The 20,406-nt window shown below is 43.6% G+C and overlaps 1 protein-coding gene across 3 annotated transcripts in view; it reads right to left on the bottom strand.

The window, feature by feature from the left end:
• The window catches only part of nfatc3a (nuclear factor of activated T cells 3a), a 147,645-nt gene extending 131,234 nt beyond the window's left edge, over positions 1 to 16,411 (bottom strand). Inside the window, exon 1 of one of the 3 annotated variants that reach the window (XM_083760200.1) lies at positions 15,821 to 16,411. In XM_083760200.1, the coding sequence (XP_083616326.1) occupies positions 15,821 to 15,911 (91 nt within the window). In that variant the 5' untranslated portion in view covers positions 15,912 to 16,411. Of the gene's footprint in view, positions 1 to 576; positions 686 to 8,631; positions 9,419 to 15,820 lie in introns of those variants that run through there. The other 2 variants (XM_083760201.1, XM_083760202.1) reach the window with 2 other exon arrangements.
• Positions 16,412 to 20,406: the final 3,995 nt, after the last annotated feature.

Consider the following 20,406-nt stretch of genomic DNA (forward strand, 5'->3'; position numbering starts at 1 on the left):
TTATTTATATAGCCTACTTAAGTCTACTTAGTATAATCATAGTATACCTGATGATCATGTTTTAGGGGAGGAGGGGGGGGGGGGGGAATCACGGCACTCATTAACCCATTCTGAACGGGCACCCATTTTGGTGTTGGCATCATGTTATGCTTTAGCTATTGAAAAATAGCAGATCTACAAGCTCATATCGCGCCACCGAGTGGCGCAATACGAGCTTGTAGGTCTGCTATTTTTTGAAAAATCGAAGAACGACTGACATTTTTTAAAATCTGATCTCAGGTCAGAATGGGTTCATCAGACCAGTGTGTGTCCGGCGGAAACCTCGTATGAATCTGATCTCAGGTCAGAATGGGTTAAAGGTTAGGTTTAGGGTTACAAAAAACAACAGCATTCATGAAATATGTGTATATTAAGATGTTGATGTCCTCACAACATACAGTATACTTTCTAATACAAATGTGTGTGTGTGTGTGTGTGTGTGTGTGTGTGTGTGTGTGTGTGTGTGTGTGTGTGTGTGTGTGTGTGAGTGCGTGTGCTGCTGTACGTGCACGCGTGCATGCGAGTGCATGCGTCTACCTGTCATCCACACAAGGCAGAGCAGCGTTGTGTGCGTTGCGTTGTAAAGGCGGCTGGGTAACCTAAGCCAGGGTTCCCTTTGTGCGTCGACGCCGCTTGATTAGAACGGGCTCCGCTTACAGCCGCTTTGTGTTTGACCACGTCTCCTCTTTCAGCCATCCTCCTCCTCCAGTGCTGCTATACTGGCACACTCACACACACACATCGCAGCAGAGGACTATTACAAAATATTAAAATATATATAATGCCCTCATGCCACGTGCCTACTGTAAATGTAATGGTGCTTGCTAAAAAATGGTATATGATACTGCTCAGAAATCGTTGCATTTGGGATAGACACACAGACACACACACACACACACACACACACACACAGCACACGGCACCTGAAATGACCGTATGGTTGATGCTCGAAGATTGTGAAAAGGGGCAAATGTACAATCTCACAACGTGAGATGTGTTGAGCTTATAACAACACAATTAAATATAGAATACACATGTGGTTACACGCGCACACACGCACACACGTACTGATGCACCTGAATTGACCCCGTATTGTTAGGATACTCTGAAGCAGCCAACGAATGAGCACACGGTTTGTCTTAAGTGTTTTGATCACGTTTGTGGTTGTTTAAGAATCTTAAGGATAAATCAAGTAGGCCTACACCTCACAGGACGACAGGCTGTGGTACAAGCAGTTGAATACACTTTTGATGTCTCGGGAGGGGGGTACTCAAAAGGGAATATAAATCCAACAGGAATGTGAGAGAATGCTATTCGCAGCCAAAACGTATACTTGTTAACTCCAACGTGCAGTTGCTTTAGTCACTCTTTACATCTCTGCCAAGTCGATGCAGGACTGACAGTATAGCGTAAACTATCCAACGAATCATCTTTTGAGTAGTTAATATTAACACTAAGGCCTAGAATGTTCTACAATAAACTGACATTCTCAGTGATGTCGTCAGCACTATACTGCTTTTGACAGGGGTGGGCAAACTATTTGGGCACATGGACGGTCGCTTGCCGTGATCGCAGTGTCAGTCAATTTAGACCACCATTGATTGCATGTCTTATTATAGGCTACTAATTCACCCTTTGTCAGCGTTCTGATTGGTCCCTGACTGACTAACCAGCAGGCTCGTTCTGCCTTGTTCCGCCCTGGTTCCGCCTTGTTTATGTTGAATTTGCTAAAACATCATTTTTGGAAAAAACTAAAAACAAACATGATATGCCCAGTCACCATGCTGCACCTGTGATGTTCTTTTTGTTACTGACACCAAGTTTAAAATATGAAGAATATGAATATGAAGCAACTGAAAAAACATGTTATTTCAATGGTAGTTTTGTCCAACCACGAAACTGCAGCACAACCACGGGCAGGAAATTGACAAAGGGTGAATTAGAATTGGTTGATCAAAAAGAGTTGGTTGCCAACTCCTGACACAGTGAATATATACAGTATATTATGGAATACTAGCTGCATTCTGTACTAAACACAAATAGGTATACCATTGTTTTATCATTTGTTGAGAGGATGGTTATAATCTTACCAGGTACTAGCTTAGCAGCTCCCTTCCCCAAGAATTGTCATAAGAATAATTAAATAGGGGAAATGCGATCTATATAAGATCACAGTGCATTGCGCTGTGAGTGGGTAATAGCAGCTATTTTTGTGCAACACCAACAGCAAAGCATTAAAATAGGCCGGGGTTAAAGGTGTAGTGAAATGAAAAAGAAGTTTTTCACACTTTTAGACCATATCCGTGGTCATCCTATGGCCATACCTAACAATGGATGCCAAAAAAAAAAAAATCTCATTTCTGTGTGTTTTTATATCAAAGATCCATAAAAACGATTGCATTATTTATTTATTAAAACGAAAACGTGCTGCGTGATGACGTGTAGAGATACACATCGATAAAGCCAATAACAATGAAGCTCACCCGTTTAATTCCCCATATTTGCGCATCCATCCAGCACAGCTGCTATTGATTACAGAATACTCAGTGTATTACTCGCTTTCAACTTAATCATCACGCTAAAATATGTATCTGAAAACATTATAGGGTAGAAATAAGCCACATAACAGTAAACTGGTACAGCTGGCCGACCATCTGATTTATAAACAAACACACGCCACGCTGTTGCGCATAGCATTAGCCACCGTCCCTAGCTACCGTCCCATCGCCTGAAGGGATGCGACGCTCTGATTGGTTCAGAAACTTCAGACCGGTGTTTCATGTTGAAACACCATTTTCATGTTGTTCACCATTTCCGTTTCACTACACCTTTAAGAAAGTGGTTCAACTCTGTTCAAATTCGCCACAGGATTTTTCCTTCCATTCAGTGGTAATGTGGTCTCAAGGTGCTTGCGTCACTCAAAGCCTTCCTGTGACGTCATATGGCAGAGCCACCGGCCAGCAGAGTTCTGACAATGGGGGTGCAAGCCAACGTTAACAACATATGCCAGCCTGCTAAATTAACCCATTCTGACCTGAGATCAGATTCTAAAATGTCTATTACATCCTGACAGTTTCATTATTAACCCATTCTGACCTGAGATCAGATTCTAGAAATGTCAGTCGCTCTTCGATTTTTCAAAAATAGCAGACCTACAAGCTCGTATCGCGCCACTCGGTGGCGCGATATGAGCTTGTAGATCTGCTATTTTCAATAGCTAAAGCATAACATGATGCTGACACCAAAATGGGTGCCCGTTCAGAATGGGTTAAGCTCCTAATTAACTATCGCATGCCGTGATAACATTATGGGATAAACACGGAGTGCCCGAATGGTCACCTGAACTAAATGCCCGGTGACACACATCATGCGTCCTTGTTCAAAGTGCCAATGTCAAAGTATAGCAGACATACACTCACAATGTAACAAACATAATATGTTGAATTTGTGTTGAAACATCCGACTCATCAGAATGAAAAGTATGCTCATATGATTTCATTTGTGCTTTTGGAGAGAGATGGGGGAGAGTTGAGAGGAGAGAGAGGGAGAGAGAGAGAGAGAGAGAGAGAGAGAGAGAGAGAGAGAGAGGAGAGAGAGAGAGAGAGAGAGAGAGAGAGAGAGAGACATAGACAGAGCGCATGGAAGATGGGAGCCGAGCTAATATCAAAGAGTTTACAGGGCTAGGTATAGTGTCCTCCAAGGCAGTTCGCCGTTTCAGTAACCCAGGGCAGATAACGTCACAAGCTACTGCTAGACGGGTGACATTTAAACAATCTGTCAGACCTGACAGCCTGCTGGAACCCAGTGAGAGAGAGAGAGAGAGAGAGAGAGAGAGAGAGAGAGAGAGAGAGAGAAAGAGGGGGGGGGGGGAATGGGGAGAGTGAGGGAGGGGAGAGAGGTGGGGGACAGAGAGGAAGAAAGAGATGGGGGGTCTCAAGTGTATGTACGTCTGTGACCTCAAGTGTATATAGTGTCTGAAAGAAAGCGGAAGAATGAAACATGAGAATGCCGTGGTTCTGTCAGAATGAGTGGCTGTATTATCAGCAGGTGGATCTGGGATGTCAGCATCAGCGCGTGGCTCTCAGCTCAGTTACATCAGCACAACAAACCCTCCGGTCGGTCGGCGTCCCGTCCGTCATTTTCAACTCAACTCACTTATAGTCCGTCTCTAGAAATTCACCAGTACACAAATGCATTCATTAGCAAGCCTGTATAGTAACCTTCCACTTTCCATTCTTTGTCGTACAAAATAGGAAAAAAACATCTCGCAACTCCTGAGTAGCCTCGGAAACCCAGACGTTTTTATTTCCAGGGAGGAAATAAAAGTCTGGGTCTGAGTCCACTTCGATTCGGCATAGAGTAGCGCAAATGTCGCTCACTCTCTGCTGATTTCTGATCGTCTGCACCTTTGTAAAATTGACATACACACGCACACATGTACACACACACGCTCCTCTCTCTCTCTGTCGCTCTAAGTAATTAGTCTCATGTCGCGCAGCTGCGCATAGTTTCTCCCGGCGGATCCTGCCGGGAGCTGCCTATGCCATAAAAAGCATAGGTGAGTTCCAGGCTACTCCTGAGTGTCTTTTGAGCATATTTTACGGCGGGAACTAAAGCCGTTAAAAAAAAATGTACGGACAGATATCAGCATCATGACTTGTGCGTTTCAGTACCCCTTTGTTCGGAGAGACAAATCTGCCATGTAGAACTGACTGTTGCAAGTGATGTCGAAGTTGTTGCTTTGGTTGCTATGGTAATTGGTGACAATGTAACAGCATACTGAAGTCATTACTGGCGACGTCACTCTCCCAAAATAACAGATCTACAAACTCACAACACGTGGGTTCTCGTTAAAACAAGTTTTCCATGTTTTGTTTATTCTTTTTTGCTGTTCACTTCACACCGGATCGGATTCGGATACCAATCTGGATAGGCTAAAAATCTGATCTGTGCTTGTGGCCTCAGTTAAAAGCCTTATACAAGTCTCAGAGCAGACAAGTCTCAGGCCGCGTCCCCCGTCACCTTGCCCCGAGGCAACACGTTCCGGGGCGGCTGCACGAAGTGCGTCAACGACAAAGGGTTTAGGACAGTTCACAGGCAGAACAGAGCAGACTTATCGGACATCATGTGAAGTTATGTGACGCGGAGCATCTGATCTGAAGGGCTTTGGCTTGTCAAACAGTCACCCGAGCACTGTGAGACTCCGCAGACAGTAGTGTCATCACCTCGAAAAAGTCTAGTTGGCAATGACAGCGTTATTATTAAACTATTCCCCAAGACACACTTAAGGGCGTATATATACTGTATACTGTGTCTAAAAAAAGAACTGCCACCCGCCCTCCCCTCCAGCATACACACATACCAGTTAACTATACAATTGGTATGGGTACGATGGGTAGCCTCAGTGAAAATAAAATAATCTGCTGTTTTCTTATTGAGAAATGGTTTACATATAATTTACCATAATTGTAGACAGTCATACAGTCTAGAATTCCCCAAAGGAAATGTGTTGATAATTCAGTCTGACCAGAAGCAGAGTCAAAACATATCCCCACCAGAGATTAAAAAAAAAGAATGACCATAGATATCGAAAGCTCCCTCCCCCCCTGCAATCCCCCCAGCAAATCAAACCCAAACTATAACCAGAGCGTGTGTGTGTGTGTGTGTGTGTGTGTGTGTGTGTGTGTGTGTGTGTGTGTGTGTGTGTGTGTTGGGGGGGGGGGGGGGGACAGGGATCATGTGAAAAGGAAGGAAGGAAGTTGCGTGGTGTCCCAGGGTTAGTAATTCCCTCTGCTCCCTTTAAGGAGACCAGCTTCCAAGAAGAAGATGGTGCTATCACAGACTGTGATCACAGCAACACACACACACACACACACACACACACACACACACGCAAACCCAGCAGGAAATCATGTGCAGGGGAAAGCACCCATCAGTGGGACAGAAATCAGTAGAGATGGCACAGTCGCGTGTGCGCGTGTGCATGCATGTGTGCGTGCGTGCGTGTCTCATCCCCAAAATAAATCTAATCTAATAAAAAATTAAATACGTCCATATGTCCATTCTTTGATATTTAAACATTCTTTTTAAATGCACTTTCATTTTGATATACTGAAAAAGTAATTGATAGAATAATTGGATGAGAAAAATCCTGCATGCCCTATAGTGAGGAAACTGCAAATATTTTTTGCAATAATATTATAATCGTTCACATAAAAATAAAATGTGAACGATTATGATCCTTGATTCTCATTTAAAAAGGTCAAACCAGACTAAACTAGAAAAAGTGCCCTTCTGGGCACAGGTCTCCACCAGGATAGGAATGTAGGACATTGCAGCTTGCCTTCATCTGGTGGTTGGATAAAAGGGCAACAAAAGTAAACTAGGGAGTTGGCATACAAAGTTATCCACAGATCCGTGCAGTTAGAGGTAAAAACACTTTTCGGCCAGTTATAGCGCCACCTTGAGGCTGAGTTGAAATTGTTCATGTGGCATTTCTTCCTCTGCCTAGTGGGAATGTGCGTGCACAATTTCACGGAAATCACGCGATGTGTTCATGATTTGCAGCATTTTGTTTGAAACTGAGCACTCCTGTGAACTTTGGAAGCCAATCTTAACCAATCAGGATGGAGTCTGAGAAATCTGAAAGACCCGTTTCGTTGAATGGCTCTAGAGAGACTGTGTACCAATTTGCGGACAAAATCAGACAAAATCTGTAGGTGTACTGTGCAAAAACTTGTTTTGCACAAAGCGGCCTCCTGGTGGCGCTATAACAGGCCGTTCTGGGGCAGAGGTTCATCGTTGGCATCCAGGGAGTGTGTGTGCAAAATTTGGCATCGACCGGGTTAACGGTGGCCGAGATTAGCTGCTCACGGACACACACACGGACACACGGACGGACACACGGACGGACGGACGGACAGAGTGCAAAACATACTCTCCCCCCATGCCTTCGGCCTGGTGGAGACAATGAACTCAGAGAGACCTGTATGGGGTTTCCCCTCAAACGTGACCAACCATTGCTAAGTCTATGAGTCAACATAATCCATTATCTTCTCCGTCTCAGACTGTCTACACTGCAGACATTAGGATAAGCTGTAGACTCTACACAGCTAGTCATAATCGGGCTCCATATTTCAACTATATGTACTGTAAACATCAAACCTAAACAACAAGCTAATCTAAATAACATTCTTAACCACTTGGAAGCTCTATTTTTATACTTCGGCTATTCACAAATAGCCACAACGAGGCGCATGGCTATACGCATTGTGAGCGCATAGACATGATACTTTTGAGGCATTTATAACCGAACGCTTCATCATCATGGCTATAATGACATGCCCAAAATAGGGACACCAAGGATAATATGGCTAATATGTTCACATTATCTCTAATTTAATTTTGGGTTGTCCACCACGGGGTTAACTGTAGTGTCAATCACGTTGTCCATCACGGGAGTAGGTCAGGAATAAACCGCACATGGCAGAAGTGCCAATAAGCGAGCATTAACTTTGACTGAAACCTGGCTTTGAGGACTGGCCTAAAATAAACCGGGACCCAAAGCGTCCCTAAGCCCCCCCCCCCCCCCTCCCCAACTCTCAGCAGAAAGGGCGACAGGGGGGGGAGAAAGAAAAAATAAAATCAAACTAAATGCAAGAGTTCAACAGCTTTATCTTTGGTCTATAATGCGGCCGCTGGTATGTTGATGCACACTGCAGCCAGTGGCAGTTTAAAGTTACACTAAAATTAAACTAGACAGATGCCACGCATAGCTGCTTGTGTCTCTCGCCCCAGGGAAACAAACATCTCTCTCATCGTGCAGGGAGACCTGGGCCTATAGGATCCCCACTTGTAGGCGCCTATACTTCAGCAGGGCTAGGGGGGGGCACAGGCCTTGAGATCCAAGCCCCACATGTGGTACGCAAACCAGGGATGGCTGCTTGACCCTCTCTCCCTCTCTCGGTTACATCTTCTCTCAGTCGTTCATTCTCTCTCTCCCTTTCCCTTTCCCTTTCCCTCCCTCTCTCTCTCTCTGACCCCTCCTCCTCCTCACAGTCCCTCAGCTCCATTATAACCCACTGCCTTATAGCTGACACAACTAGGTTAACACAGTGCGCAGACACTGGCTGTGCTAAATGTCAAAAGTCTGCGTTCACTTCTTTAAATAGTGCTCTCTCCTTAAAAGAGTGGAGCTCAGTCAAAACATTGCAGTTCACTGGGCAACTGCCAACTGGGAGTATAAGTGATATATAGACAGACACACGTTCAAGTAGGTCATGAGCAGATTTGACCTTGAACATAAGGACGGGTTGCGTTTAATCATTTAATTATCCACATGAATACATATCAATGGAGGACTTCTACTAGTTCTGCATTAGCTCAACCCATAATTGCTCCTGAATCCTGACACACTTCAGGAGGACAGCCTGTAACTTAATGACAGCTGAGTGGTGATCCCCCACCCCTTGTCCAAGTCTAGACTCTCTCTCTCACACACACACACACACACACACACACACACACACACACACACACACACACACACACAGAGAACACCTGGCCATTGTCTGGTATTGCCGCCCCACTAACCTGGTGACTTGGCACACAGCATTCTTACACTGTCTCTCTCCCGTCAGGGACGACAAAACCTTTTTTATTTTATTTTTCTTCTTCCTCTTCTTTCCGGTAAGAGAAAAATGTGTGTAAAGAAGAAGCAGACGGTGGGCTTCAGATGCTCTGGGACGAGAGGGGCGCTCCTACAACCTGCTGCCTACCCTCTGCCACTCTCTCTGGGAGCTCAAAATAGTCCACCATGAGAGCGATGTAATTTCAGTCTTTCCCACGACAACGACTGAGAGGACTGAGACAACCGCTTATAAAGCATGGACACAGGGGGTAGATTTCTCTGTCCCCGGACGAGACGTCACTTGGACAGTTTCATTAACTTTTCTTATTTTCTTGTCTTCTTCTTTTTTTTTGCGTCTGTGGCTCAGCAAGTTAGCAATATGACAACCCAGAACAAGGCATTCCTGTGGGGTTTGAGATAACAATAACAGTGACGCTGCAGCAGCAGCACACAGCGCGAATCAAACCTGACTCTAGTTACGCGGTGGTCTGTGGCGGTTGGCGGTGACTGCTGCTGGCATCTGGAGATTTCATTAGCCTAGATCAGTCTCTCTCTGATGTCAATGGTGGTCTCCCTCACATCACAAGGAAGCAGAGAGAAAAAAACGGAAAGAAGCCTCAGCCGACCCGGGTGGTAGGGTGCCTTCCATTCCATGTGCTCAAGGCTGACATGTGTACCACTTAGAGAACGGCCGACCCAGCGGCCAAAACTAAAGTGATATAGGCGCAGGAGAAAAGAAAGTTCACGGAAACAAACAAACAAGAGCTACAGTACAGTAGGCTGTCTACAGTGCACGAGCAGGAGAATTGTGTTGGTGTTTGTGTTCATGTTCTTCTTGGCAGCAGTGGGGGGGAGTCAGCCTGCTCCCCTCTCTCCTTTCATTCCAACACGCCATCTGAACCCCACATGGCATGTCTGGGCAGACGGCCAGACACCTCGGCTATGGATCCAGAGAGTGGGCATTCACCCCCCCCCCCCCCCCCGCCCTCCAACCACCAACACATACCGCCTCTTCCATCCAATGAGGCCGTCGCTTATAACCCACGTAACCTTAACTCGCCATTGGCTAATTCTTCCACTCTAGCCACCACTTCACAGTAGCTGCTCTTCCACAGCTGGGCTAAGAGGTGCTTTTAAGGACCATGGGACCACTTCACAGTGTTTGTAATGTGTGTGTGTGTGTGTGTGTGTGTGTGTGTGTGAGTGTGACAATATTAATGTGAGACCCATTAAATTGACCCCCTTGATCATGATGAGAAGATGAGAAGAGACGGCAAAAAGAAAATCAATGACAGTGTAGTTATGAGGGAATTTGATTGATGTAGTTATTAAAAAGGGGGCTGGAAGTGATATTTGTGGTTAAAATAAGTGTTAAATTATAGCTCTATATTACGATGGCAATAATTGCCATTACGTGTTTTCTTCCCGCCCCCCCCCCCCCCCCCCCTTTTTTCCCCAGTAACAGTAACAGTCTCTCCGGCTCTTTGTTGTAAGTACAGCCGTCATACACACACTTCAGTCACTCAGCAAGCCTCTGAATAGTAGAGGTTCTAATGTGAGAACTTTACTGTTCTTTCCCTAAGTTGCACCATGCCACATTGCCACGATGTCAAGACCCACTCCGTTTGCATTGTTAGCATTCCTTGCTGAAGCTAACTGGTAGCACTGTGACTAACCACAACCATAGTAAACACATAGTGAAAACAAACTTTGTATTCAGAAAGGATTGCCAACAATGCAAACAATGGCCCAGGCCGTAGTGTAACGGTCTGGGCACCGGACTGGTGATCCAGTCGCGGTGTGCCGCGGGTTCGACTCCCGGACCCGACACGGCCTTTGCCGCATGTCATCCCCCCATCTCTCTCCCGTTTCCTGTCAGCCTACTTTCTATCCCTTAAAAAATCAATAAAGGCGTAAGCCGCAAAAAAATATCTTAAAAAAACAAAAAAACAATGCAAACAATCAATTCAAGACTACTGATAATAAAAATCCTTATGATAAACAGTCAAGGGCTTAACTTTAATTACAAAGTATGCCTTCCACAATAAATCCTTTTGATTTCCAGTGAAACTGAACAGGTATGTGGGGAGGTTTAGCCCAGTCTAACTCGACAGTACCTAATCCTTAGGCTTAGCCCATTCTGAACGGGCACCCATTTTGGTGTCAGCATCATGTTGTGCTTTAGCTATTTAAAAATAGCAGATCTACAAGCTCATATCGCGCCACCGAGTGGCGCGATACGAGCTTGTAGGTCTGCTATTTTTTTTAAATCGAAGAGCGACTGACATTTTTAGAATCTGATCTCAGGTCAGAATGGGTTCATCAGACCAGTGTGTGTCCGGCGGAAACCTCGTATGAATCTGATCTCAGGTCAGAATGGGTTTAGAGACCACAACACCAACGAGGAGGTGATGAGAAGGGCAGGGGTAGCACCACTGTCCGACATCGTCTTTGAAAGGAGAAGGAGAATGGCTGGGCACGTATACTCCGACTGCCACGAGAGAGAGACCGGCAAGTGTGGCAATGGACTGGATGCCAGAAGGTGGAAAGAGGAAGAGGGGGAGGCCAAAGAAGACATGAAGACAGACAGCCAAGGAAGACCTAAGCCAGATGGCACGGAGCAAGAAGGGTCGCCAGAGACCGGAGCAAATGGAGGGGACCCGTCGCCCAAAGTTCCAATAAGAACGGGAGGAAGTATGTCTATAAGGTCTGTGTCAGATGGTAAAAACAAAGACTGTAAGGTGGGGCTGTGTCCCCCAAGGCGTTTTCTTTTTCTAAAGTAGTCACCGTAGTGAATGTTTTCAGTGGTGAGGGAGAGATGTGCATTTAATTACGTCAGTTGTTCTCAAACTTCGTGCCAAGGACCCCCAAAAATGCATTCAAAAGCAGTGTGATGACTGAGGTGCTGATGAGGGTCTGTCTATTTAACGGTGTGAAGTTCACGTCTGCCAGGTTTTATGTGGTCAGTTGAAATATTTTCAACTTCTTTGATTTGTGTTTTAAAAGAGCGATCACGTAACACAGTCCGTTGTAATAGTTTTGAGAGTTCTTCCATTCCAGCAGCAGCAGCAGCAGCAGCAGCACATGAACTGGGGAAAAGCCCTACTGGGTTAGACTGATGCTGCTGAATGGAACAGTGGAATGCTTCAGTTCAAAGCTTCAAGTCTGTTTCCTGAACAACAAATCATTCAGCATAGACAGCAAGAGACCATCAGTTTAGCTGTGTGTGTGTGTGTGTGTGTGTGTGTGTGTGTGTGTGTGTGTGTGTGTGTGTGTGTGTGTGTGTGTGTGTGTGTGTGTGTGTGTGTGTGTGTGTGTGTGTGCGCGCATGTGTGTGTGTGTGTGTGCGTGCGTGTGTGTGTGTGTGTGTGTGAGACATGGGGGGAGCTGGTGCATACCATACAGAAGTTTAATTACATACACTCTTCAAAACCTACAGGCTTATAACCTGATTTGGCTATACATTGTCAACCGAAAACAGCCGATATACAAGCTCACAAGTCACAACGCAACACAATCTGCAATTTTCGGCAAAGCAAACATTATATAGCGACTGAGTGGGAGTGAAAAGGGAGAGTCCTTATCGCCGACATTTTCTCAACGGTTCCACGCCTATCCAACACTTAACCATTCAGCTACATAAACTAAGAAGCCTAATAGGACAAAATGATTAAAGCCAAGCCTGATAAGAGAAGCTAACATCTGTCACAGTAGCCTTGTTAGTCCCATAAAATGCACTCCCTCCCTCACAGAACAGGAATTCTCCCTATGGTCTGAAGAGTCATACTAGGTCAATTTCCACATAATTGTAGACTTCTGCAGGCTTACGGTGAAATGCAAATTCTTTATTACACATCTAAGAAAATTCAAATCGTAAATCTGAGAGCCAACAAATGTTGTGTGAGATATAAAACACAACAGTCAAAAGTGACATACAAACAATAAGAGACCAAGCTGTCAAGATTATACATAGTGCGCTTCTCTAGATTGCTGCAACAAGTCCTGACTTGAGCGTCGCCCTGCAGAGAAGCAGATCTATTTCACTCTCTGGAGCATGCAACTCACTGGTATTAAAGCCTGATTTACACCTACTAGATGCACACCGGACAAGAATATGTGTGGCATGCGACACCGGTGCTCAACAAAATATAAGTCAGGCCTTGCACTGGCTACGTGATTCTGCATCTCACTCCAGTTATTAATGTGGACAGGCGCTCCCCAAACTAGGGGGCGAATCCACTCGCACAGTGGCGCTTTTATTCCTACGCTTATTCCAACTGCGGCTTTTTTCCCCCCTCCTTGCCATGCATCCGAATTAAACCTCTCTTTTTGTTTAGTTTTTTTAATCTGGGGGAAAATTTGATTGAAGATAGCAGGGACTAGCCAATAAGGCTTCTTGGGTTTGTGACGTTGCCAGAACTTTATGAAAAAGGACACAGCTGGGTTATTCACTGAACCCAGAGGTTTTACTATAGGACCAGAATGAAGGAGAGTACACGCCGGTGCGTGGTTGTGACTAAGCGAGCCATGGCGAATACCTAGTGTTTAAGACACACCCTCCTGTCTCGCTGTCCTGACACCGTACTACCATGCTAATGATGGTAGTTTACCATCATTAGATGGTAAACTTAGACTCAATAGACCCCTAATGAAGTGTAACAAGACAATGCTTAAGTTTCACTGGCTGAGAAACAAGACAGGGAGCAATAATGCTGTTTTCACACTTATAGCAAATACTCACAAATATAAACTGTGTTGTCACGTGGCAGAGAAATAGGTCTACAACATCTACATCATCCGAGGTATTTTCTTTCCAACTGCAAAACGTTGTGGCCTTTCCTCCTTTGAGTTGTGGACTGGAGTTGTTGCTCTTAGCAATTATGCTTTGTTGTATGAAGTTGTAGATCCCCTTAGTATAGGCTACTTATTGAAAGCTAATCTAATTTCATGAGGGTAAAGAATTAAACTGCCTCCATCTTATTTCCCCTTGGAACAATGAAATAGACTGTGATTCATTTCTTGTCAGTCATTCTGTGATGAGGCAGTCATTTCAATCGCTACATTTATTTTGACTTAAAAATAACAAACTAAGCTAGCTAAACTAACCATAATCAGTTATATTCTCTTTTGGGCTTATTTACTGTGTGGTCATTCAATCCATTTCCCCACTAGCTGTGTAAACAAACAACAACCCCTGCCTTATTTACTGAATGCTGTAATCATGATTAAAAAACACATACTTAAGCACACATACTACACAAACCATAAATGAGAAAGTCATTTAAGTGTTCTACTAAAACAGATCAACATGAACAGATGATGACGTGAGCCATGCTCTCATGCACACATCTCCCTATATGCAACAGTCACCAGTACTATACAAAAGTGCTTTGTCACGTTTTGAGCTTGTCGATCTACCATTTCATTTTATTTGAATCCTGAGAAGTGACAGTTTTGGACATATGCGGTTTCCACCAGACAGAGATGACATGTAGATAGTGCAGCAACACAGTGCTGTTTGGAAACTTGTGGAAGCCTCATATAGCCCACACTCTCCCATTAAAGTGTTGTTGTGCAACATGAAGCGATTAATAGCTTGTAAGGCTATTAGTGACCAGTGGATTTATTGAATTGTTGTTTGAAACTGTGCCAAGCAACTGTGATAAGGAATTTCCATGTACTACATATTGTACCTTGAAATCTGAAGAGGTATCTTTGATATTGACACCCTTGGGAGAGTGGTACCATTATACCATAATATAGTTATAGCCTCACTATATACAGTGTTGTGATGGTAAAAAACACACATGCACGCACGTGCACACACACACACACACACACACACACACACACACACACACACACACACACACACACACACACACACACACACACACACACACACACACACACACACACACACACACACAATCCTATCTAATATTCAATTTCGTAGATGTGTTTTTCAAAAACTATTAAATATGCTCATGCAAGCCTACAGTTAAGAATGCACTCTCCTCTAATAACATGTATTACTGCAGTAACACACACACACACACACACACCTACACTACATCCTCTGCAACCGCGTAACCATCGGTGTGCTGAAATAAGGATCTCTTTTACTTTGTTACAATGTGTGATGTTGACATTCACAATGTTGACCCTTCACTCAACCATACAACAGCAGCACAACTGCAGCCCCTGAGCAACAACACAGCACAGCACACAAATGATGCTGTTGAAATGTATGGCTGAAAATAGCCGATCTACATGCTTGTGACAGAGCTTCTACAGTAGATGCTATTTTCACGGCTATTTTGCCTGTTTAAAACAACCCATAAGTTGTTCATCAATATGTTGATATATTAAAATACATATATATAGCCTTCTCCAATAGAACGAATAGGTCTAATACAACAGGTCTGCCAAGTTTTGTATCCCTGTCGGATTGTTTTTCCTCCTTCAGTGATGCATGTCTGGTCTACCTAATTTTGTATTCCTGTCAGAAGGTCTCTCTCCTCCAAGATAATGCATATGATATGGGTCAACGGGTCCCTCAATATGCATGGCAAGATGGTTTTAAATCATCTAGCATAGTAGGGTTCGGGGACCCCCAGGGGTCCTTGGAGGGAGGGGGGGGGTTCCAGTGAATCCCCACCCAACTAAATGACTGATAGTTTGGAACCAAATGGACCCCTATATGGGTCTGCACATGGAGGTTCCATTTGTAGACTACTATAGGAGTTATGGGTCCTTGAAGTTGAAACGTTTGAGAACCAGTGAGTGGTTTCAAAGTTAAAAATAATTGTATACGTGTAGCCTATTTATATATATTGTACAGACACGTACAATAATATATATTATACAATTTACACACAAACACGCACACACACACACACACACACACACACACACACACACACACACAGTGTCACTCTCACTCTCTCTCTCTCTCTCTCTCCAAAATCATGTTCTGAAGCGTTGTGAAGCTCATGCCGTGGTGAAGCATGGCGCTCCAGTGAGTGGTACTGTACTGTACTGTACTGTACTGTACTGTACTGTACTGTACTGTACTGTACTGTACTGTACTGTACTGTACTGTACTGTACTGTACTGTACTGTACTGTACTGTACTGTAACTGTACTGACCTTGCGGGCCTAGGGGCTGCTGCTGGCCGTCCTCCCCGAAGATCAGTCTGAAGTCCAGCTCCTCATTCCCGGTACAATTTGTAGCAGTCATCGGTTTGACAGCTCGGCACAACCCCGCCACTCGGGACGTCGACGGACACGGACGGATAAAGAGCAGCTTATGCTCTTCCAAAAAAGATATCACAACATTTACCAAAACTTTAACTTTTTATTGTATTTATTTGAACTTGTTCTCCCTTTTCTTTGCGATAAAAGTGAGGACCGTGTTTCATTAACGCGTTACAACCTTGTCTCTCCGCGTTTCTTTTCCAGTACAAATGTAAAAAGAAGAAAAAAATTTATATATATATATATATAGCCGGTAAAGTATCGCTCTTCGTCCCGTTGCGTTCCGTTCGGTTCCTCTTCTCTCCTCTCCTCTCTGGCGTTCTTTATTTCCCCCTCCTGTGAAGAATTGAAGTTGTGTGGAAGTGTCTGGAGACACAGCGGCTGACGGTAGAGCTGCCGTCCGCCTCAGCGACGCTTCTGTTCGGGTTGTTTAGTGTCAATAAGACGCGCACGGCACGCAGACGCACGGCTGTCCTCTCTGACAGGAGCACACACATCCCAACTTTTACTGGAGGTACACTCTGGTTCCCATAGCCCGGAAGGATCAACCGCACCTCCATTGGCTAAAAAGGATTGTCGGGACGGCCGCTGGCAGCATAATAGTAAACACGGTTGAAACTCAACATGTGACAAAACTAGGGCTGCTACAACTTGTCTTGAACTATCGATTATAGGCCTATGTTATTATTATCAATTACTTTTCCGACTTATAATCGAGAAGGGTGTGTGTGTGTGTGTGTGTGTGTGTGTGTGTGTGTGTGTGTGTGTGTGTGTGTGTGTGTGCGTGTGAGAGAGAGAGAGAGAGAGAGAGAGAGAGAGAGAGATATTTGATTTAATTTATTTGACTTGCAACACTGTACACATAATATATGCCTACTAGTTCACTTATTTTCAAAGAAAAGATGACCATTGTTTTAGATTTAGACAAACTAATGAAGTTGTGGGGGGGGAAATCATCTTCACTCGGGTATTTAATTAATTTATTAAACTTATTTTATAGTCAGACAGAAGAGAGGATGAGGTATAGCCACTAATGGAAATGTGTATTGCATAAGGACTAAAAGGAGACACCTCTATTATGTAAAATGATTCAAATTGATCATGTTGATTGTCTGATTAACCAACCCTATTTAATTTGATACTTAATCTGGGCAACAATAAAATAGCTGATCTACAAGCTCACAATGGCTCGCATCACGAAGCTTATATACCTGACATTTACCTGTATTGATGATATGCACACGGCTGCCATCTTGCCAGCAAGGTGCTACCTAGGTGCAACATCCCATAGAGAGCCCATTCATCCAAACAGAAAAGTCCTATGTAATTGTATTAAACAACGTCAAACTCACCAACATTGCAGCTGTACGAAAACCTTGAATTATCGTCTTACTATCTGCAAAGTGTTAGTTCCATAAAAATCCACCGTAGACATGTTATGAGCTTCTTGTCAACAAATGTCTTACAGATGATTATTTGTGTCAGAGTTTGGAAGCACTTGTAATCAGTAAAGCAACCTCCTGCTGCCTCCTGCATTATGTGCAAATTCTAAACAGGTGGTACACATGGGCTGTTGAGTGATAGTCAACGAGCACTTCCAGCACTTTCCAAAAGCATCTGCAAGGAATTTATTGACGGGGAGCAGCTCATAACATAATTATGTCTACAGTTGGAAGAACGCTGTCTCTGCAGCAGTGTGTGTCACACCCCTAATGGTGTTAATTGATACTTCAGACATGGTCAAAATATTGTATTATATACAGTCTATATGTCAGTAAAACCGAGAAACCAGTGAAATAAAAAACGGAACATGGGGCACCCGTCTTTGCGGTGCGGGAGGCCACACTGGGTCGGGCCGGGTCACTGGTCACAGTGCTCAACAAAAACACCTTGAAGACCCTAACATGCAGGAGCCCTCACAAGGTTTCCGTTGACAACAGAGTACAGCATCTTGCAATGGGGCTGGTCTACAAGATTCGCTATACACCACCAAGATACCCATGAGGCATGTACCTTTCCAAATACTTCCTTAATGTCAACAAAGTCCACACTCACAACACCAGAGGGAGTTCAACAACGTGCAACCCAGATTCGGCTCAAACAAGGGATTAAATTAATTTCGCTCCTATGGCACTACAATGTGGAACGCCCTATACCAACAGATATCAAGAAATCTTAATCCCTTGACTCCTTCAAAACCGTCCTCTAAGAGCACCTACGGACGGCGGCAATTCGAAACTGGCCCCTGTAAAAAAAGAAGTCAGGGCTACATTTTTTAATTTCCTTATTATGATGATTTCCTGTTTTTCACAGAAGTGTATATTTGTATGTCTTTAAATGTTCTGATGAATTGAAAATGGAGGACCCTGATGTAAACAAGTCTTAGTACTTTTCGTGGTTTCGTCCTCTTGGCTTTTGCATTCGTTTTACATGTAGCCTACCCATTCTACATACTGTGAGTACAATTTTCAATCAATATGTGAAGCATTGTGGTAGCCTATTTATGTCACAAAAAAGTAGAAGTACCTCCAAAATGTACTTCAGTACAGTAGGCTTGAGTAGCCTAAATGTTTACTTTCCTCTTTACACACACACACACACACACACACACACACACACACACACACACACACACACACACACACACACACACACACACACACACACACACACGCGTACAACCAACTAGCCAACCACAACGCGGACCGGCCGTCCCTCCTGCCTATAGGAACTAGACGGTAGACTCAACCGCAGCTGGCTGACAGGGCAGTGCCAGTGACGTCAGCAAAATAAGGTAGACAGACACTCACTGGGGAGAACACATATGTCACCTCATGGGGTGCGGAATAATAGCTATAACGTTTATCAACTGCTTTATAAAATAATCCAAGAATATGTACTTATTGAAGTGGTTTATATTATAATATAAATCACGAATATATAGGTGTATAGGCCTACTTAAAGTTTATGGACTGGTGCTCCACAAACATTTTCATGTCAAGGACCCCCCCAAAGCGTAGCCTATGACCGTGACCCCCATCTGAAAATATATCGTGGCAGACAATTAATAAAATCAAAATATTTCAAAAAAATTGCTGATCTACAAGCTGTCACTTTAACATTGGCATGTTAAGTTAAGGTAAGCATTGAATAACTGTACATTATATTAAAATGTTGCAGGTCTAATCATCGTCCATTCGTCCCTCTTGTTTAAGGAGCAAAGCCACAATACTTACACCCTGTGTATAAGGCCTATAGTTTTATATTTTATTTTCAGTCGTTTGTTTTTGTGTTAATTGCCACGTTTCTAACCAACAAAATCCCTCATTTGCGACACAGTTTTGCATCACAATGGGAATTCCCCTTCAGTCTATGTCAGCTTTCTGCCTATGCAAATTGCTCCAACTTTATCATTATAACAATGTATGCAAATATAGAACCTTTCATTATTGGTTTATAACTTGAATTAATGCATACTTTCTTTTCACTGTGAGTTCAACCGTGTGTTTAGTATTTGCAGACTGCCCGGTACGGTACAGTAACATACAGTGATAATCTGCATGGGTCCATTGCTCCACCCAAATCAATACGGGATCAATTCATCTGATTCATCTCTGAGCCTGCATGCCTGCTTGCTCTGGGGAGAAATTTAACTTTGACCTTCAGGTTGTGATGTATATTAATTTGCATATATCAATATGTATTTTGGCCAAGGACCACCCTTTTGAAAATATATTGCTTTCAATGTACAGTACAAATTTGTATTCTTTTTAACGTTTCTAATATATTCCACATTTGTCACATTTCTTTCAAGGTTGTATGAAAATAGCAAATCTATAAAGGCTCGTGTTGTGTGGCTCTTTTCAGAACGTTTGGTTGAACCGATTTCCATGCAATATTAGCTAATGTTGGGACCCCCTGGAACCCCCTCAAGACCCCTGGGGGTCCCCGGACCCCACTTTGAGAACCAAAGAAATAAAACGATAGTTAATTAATAGTTAAACGTACAATCCCATAACCTTTTTATTTAAATGTTCATATCACTGCACTGCTACTAACACTAACACTAACACTTTTCATTTTCTTATTAAAACTAAGTTGTGTCTGTAGGCTACTGTCTCAGCACAACCAGTAAACTAAGACATACATACTTGAAATGATTTCCCATGGGTTTAATACACAGGTAAATGCACAGGAACCATTTCAATGCATATAAGCCTACAAGTCATTAGTGTACATTGTAATGTAAATTAATTCTTCTCAGAGACAAATTACAAACACAGCAGACAACAGCCCACAGCATGTTTGTGACTGACAGATGCAAGATGTACGTGGGTGGCAGACATGGTGGAAAGTAACTAAGCAGGCCTACATTTACTCATGTACTGTACTGTACAATTTACAGTACAATTTTGAAGTTAGCTACTTTTAATTTTCTTGAGTATGTCCATTTTTCAATACTATCTCACTCTCAGAGA

This window comes from Protomyctophum parallelum (assembly GCF_964188405.1).
Source record: "Protomyctophum parallelum genome assembly, chromosome: 2".
Lineage (NCBI taxonomy): Eukaryota > Metazoa > Chordata > Actinopteri > Myctophiformes > Myctophidae > Protomyctophum > Protomyctophum parallelum.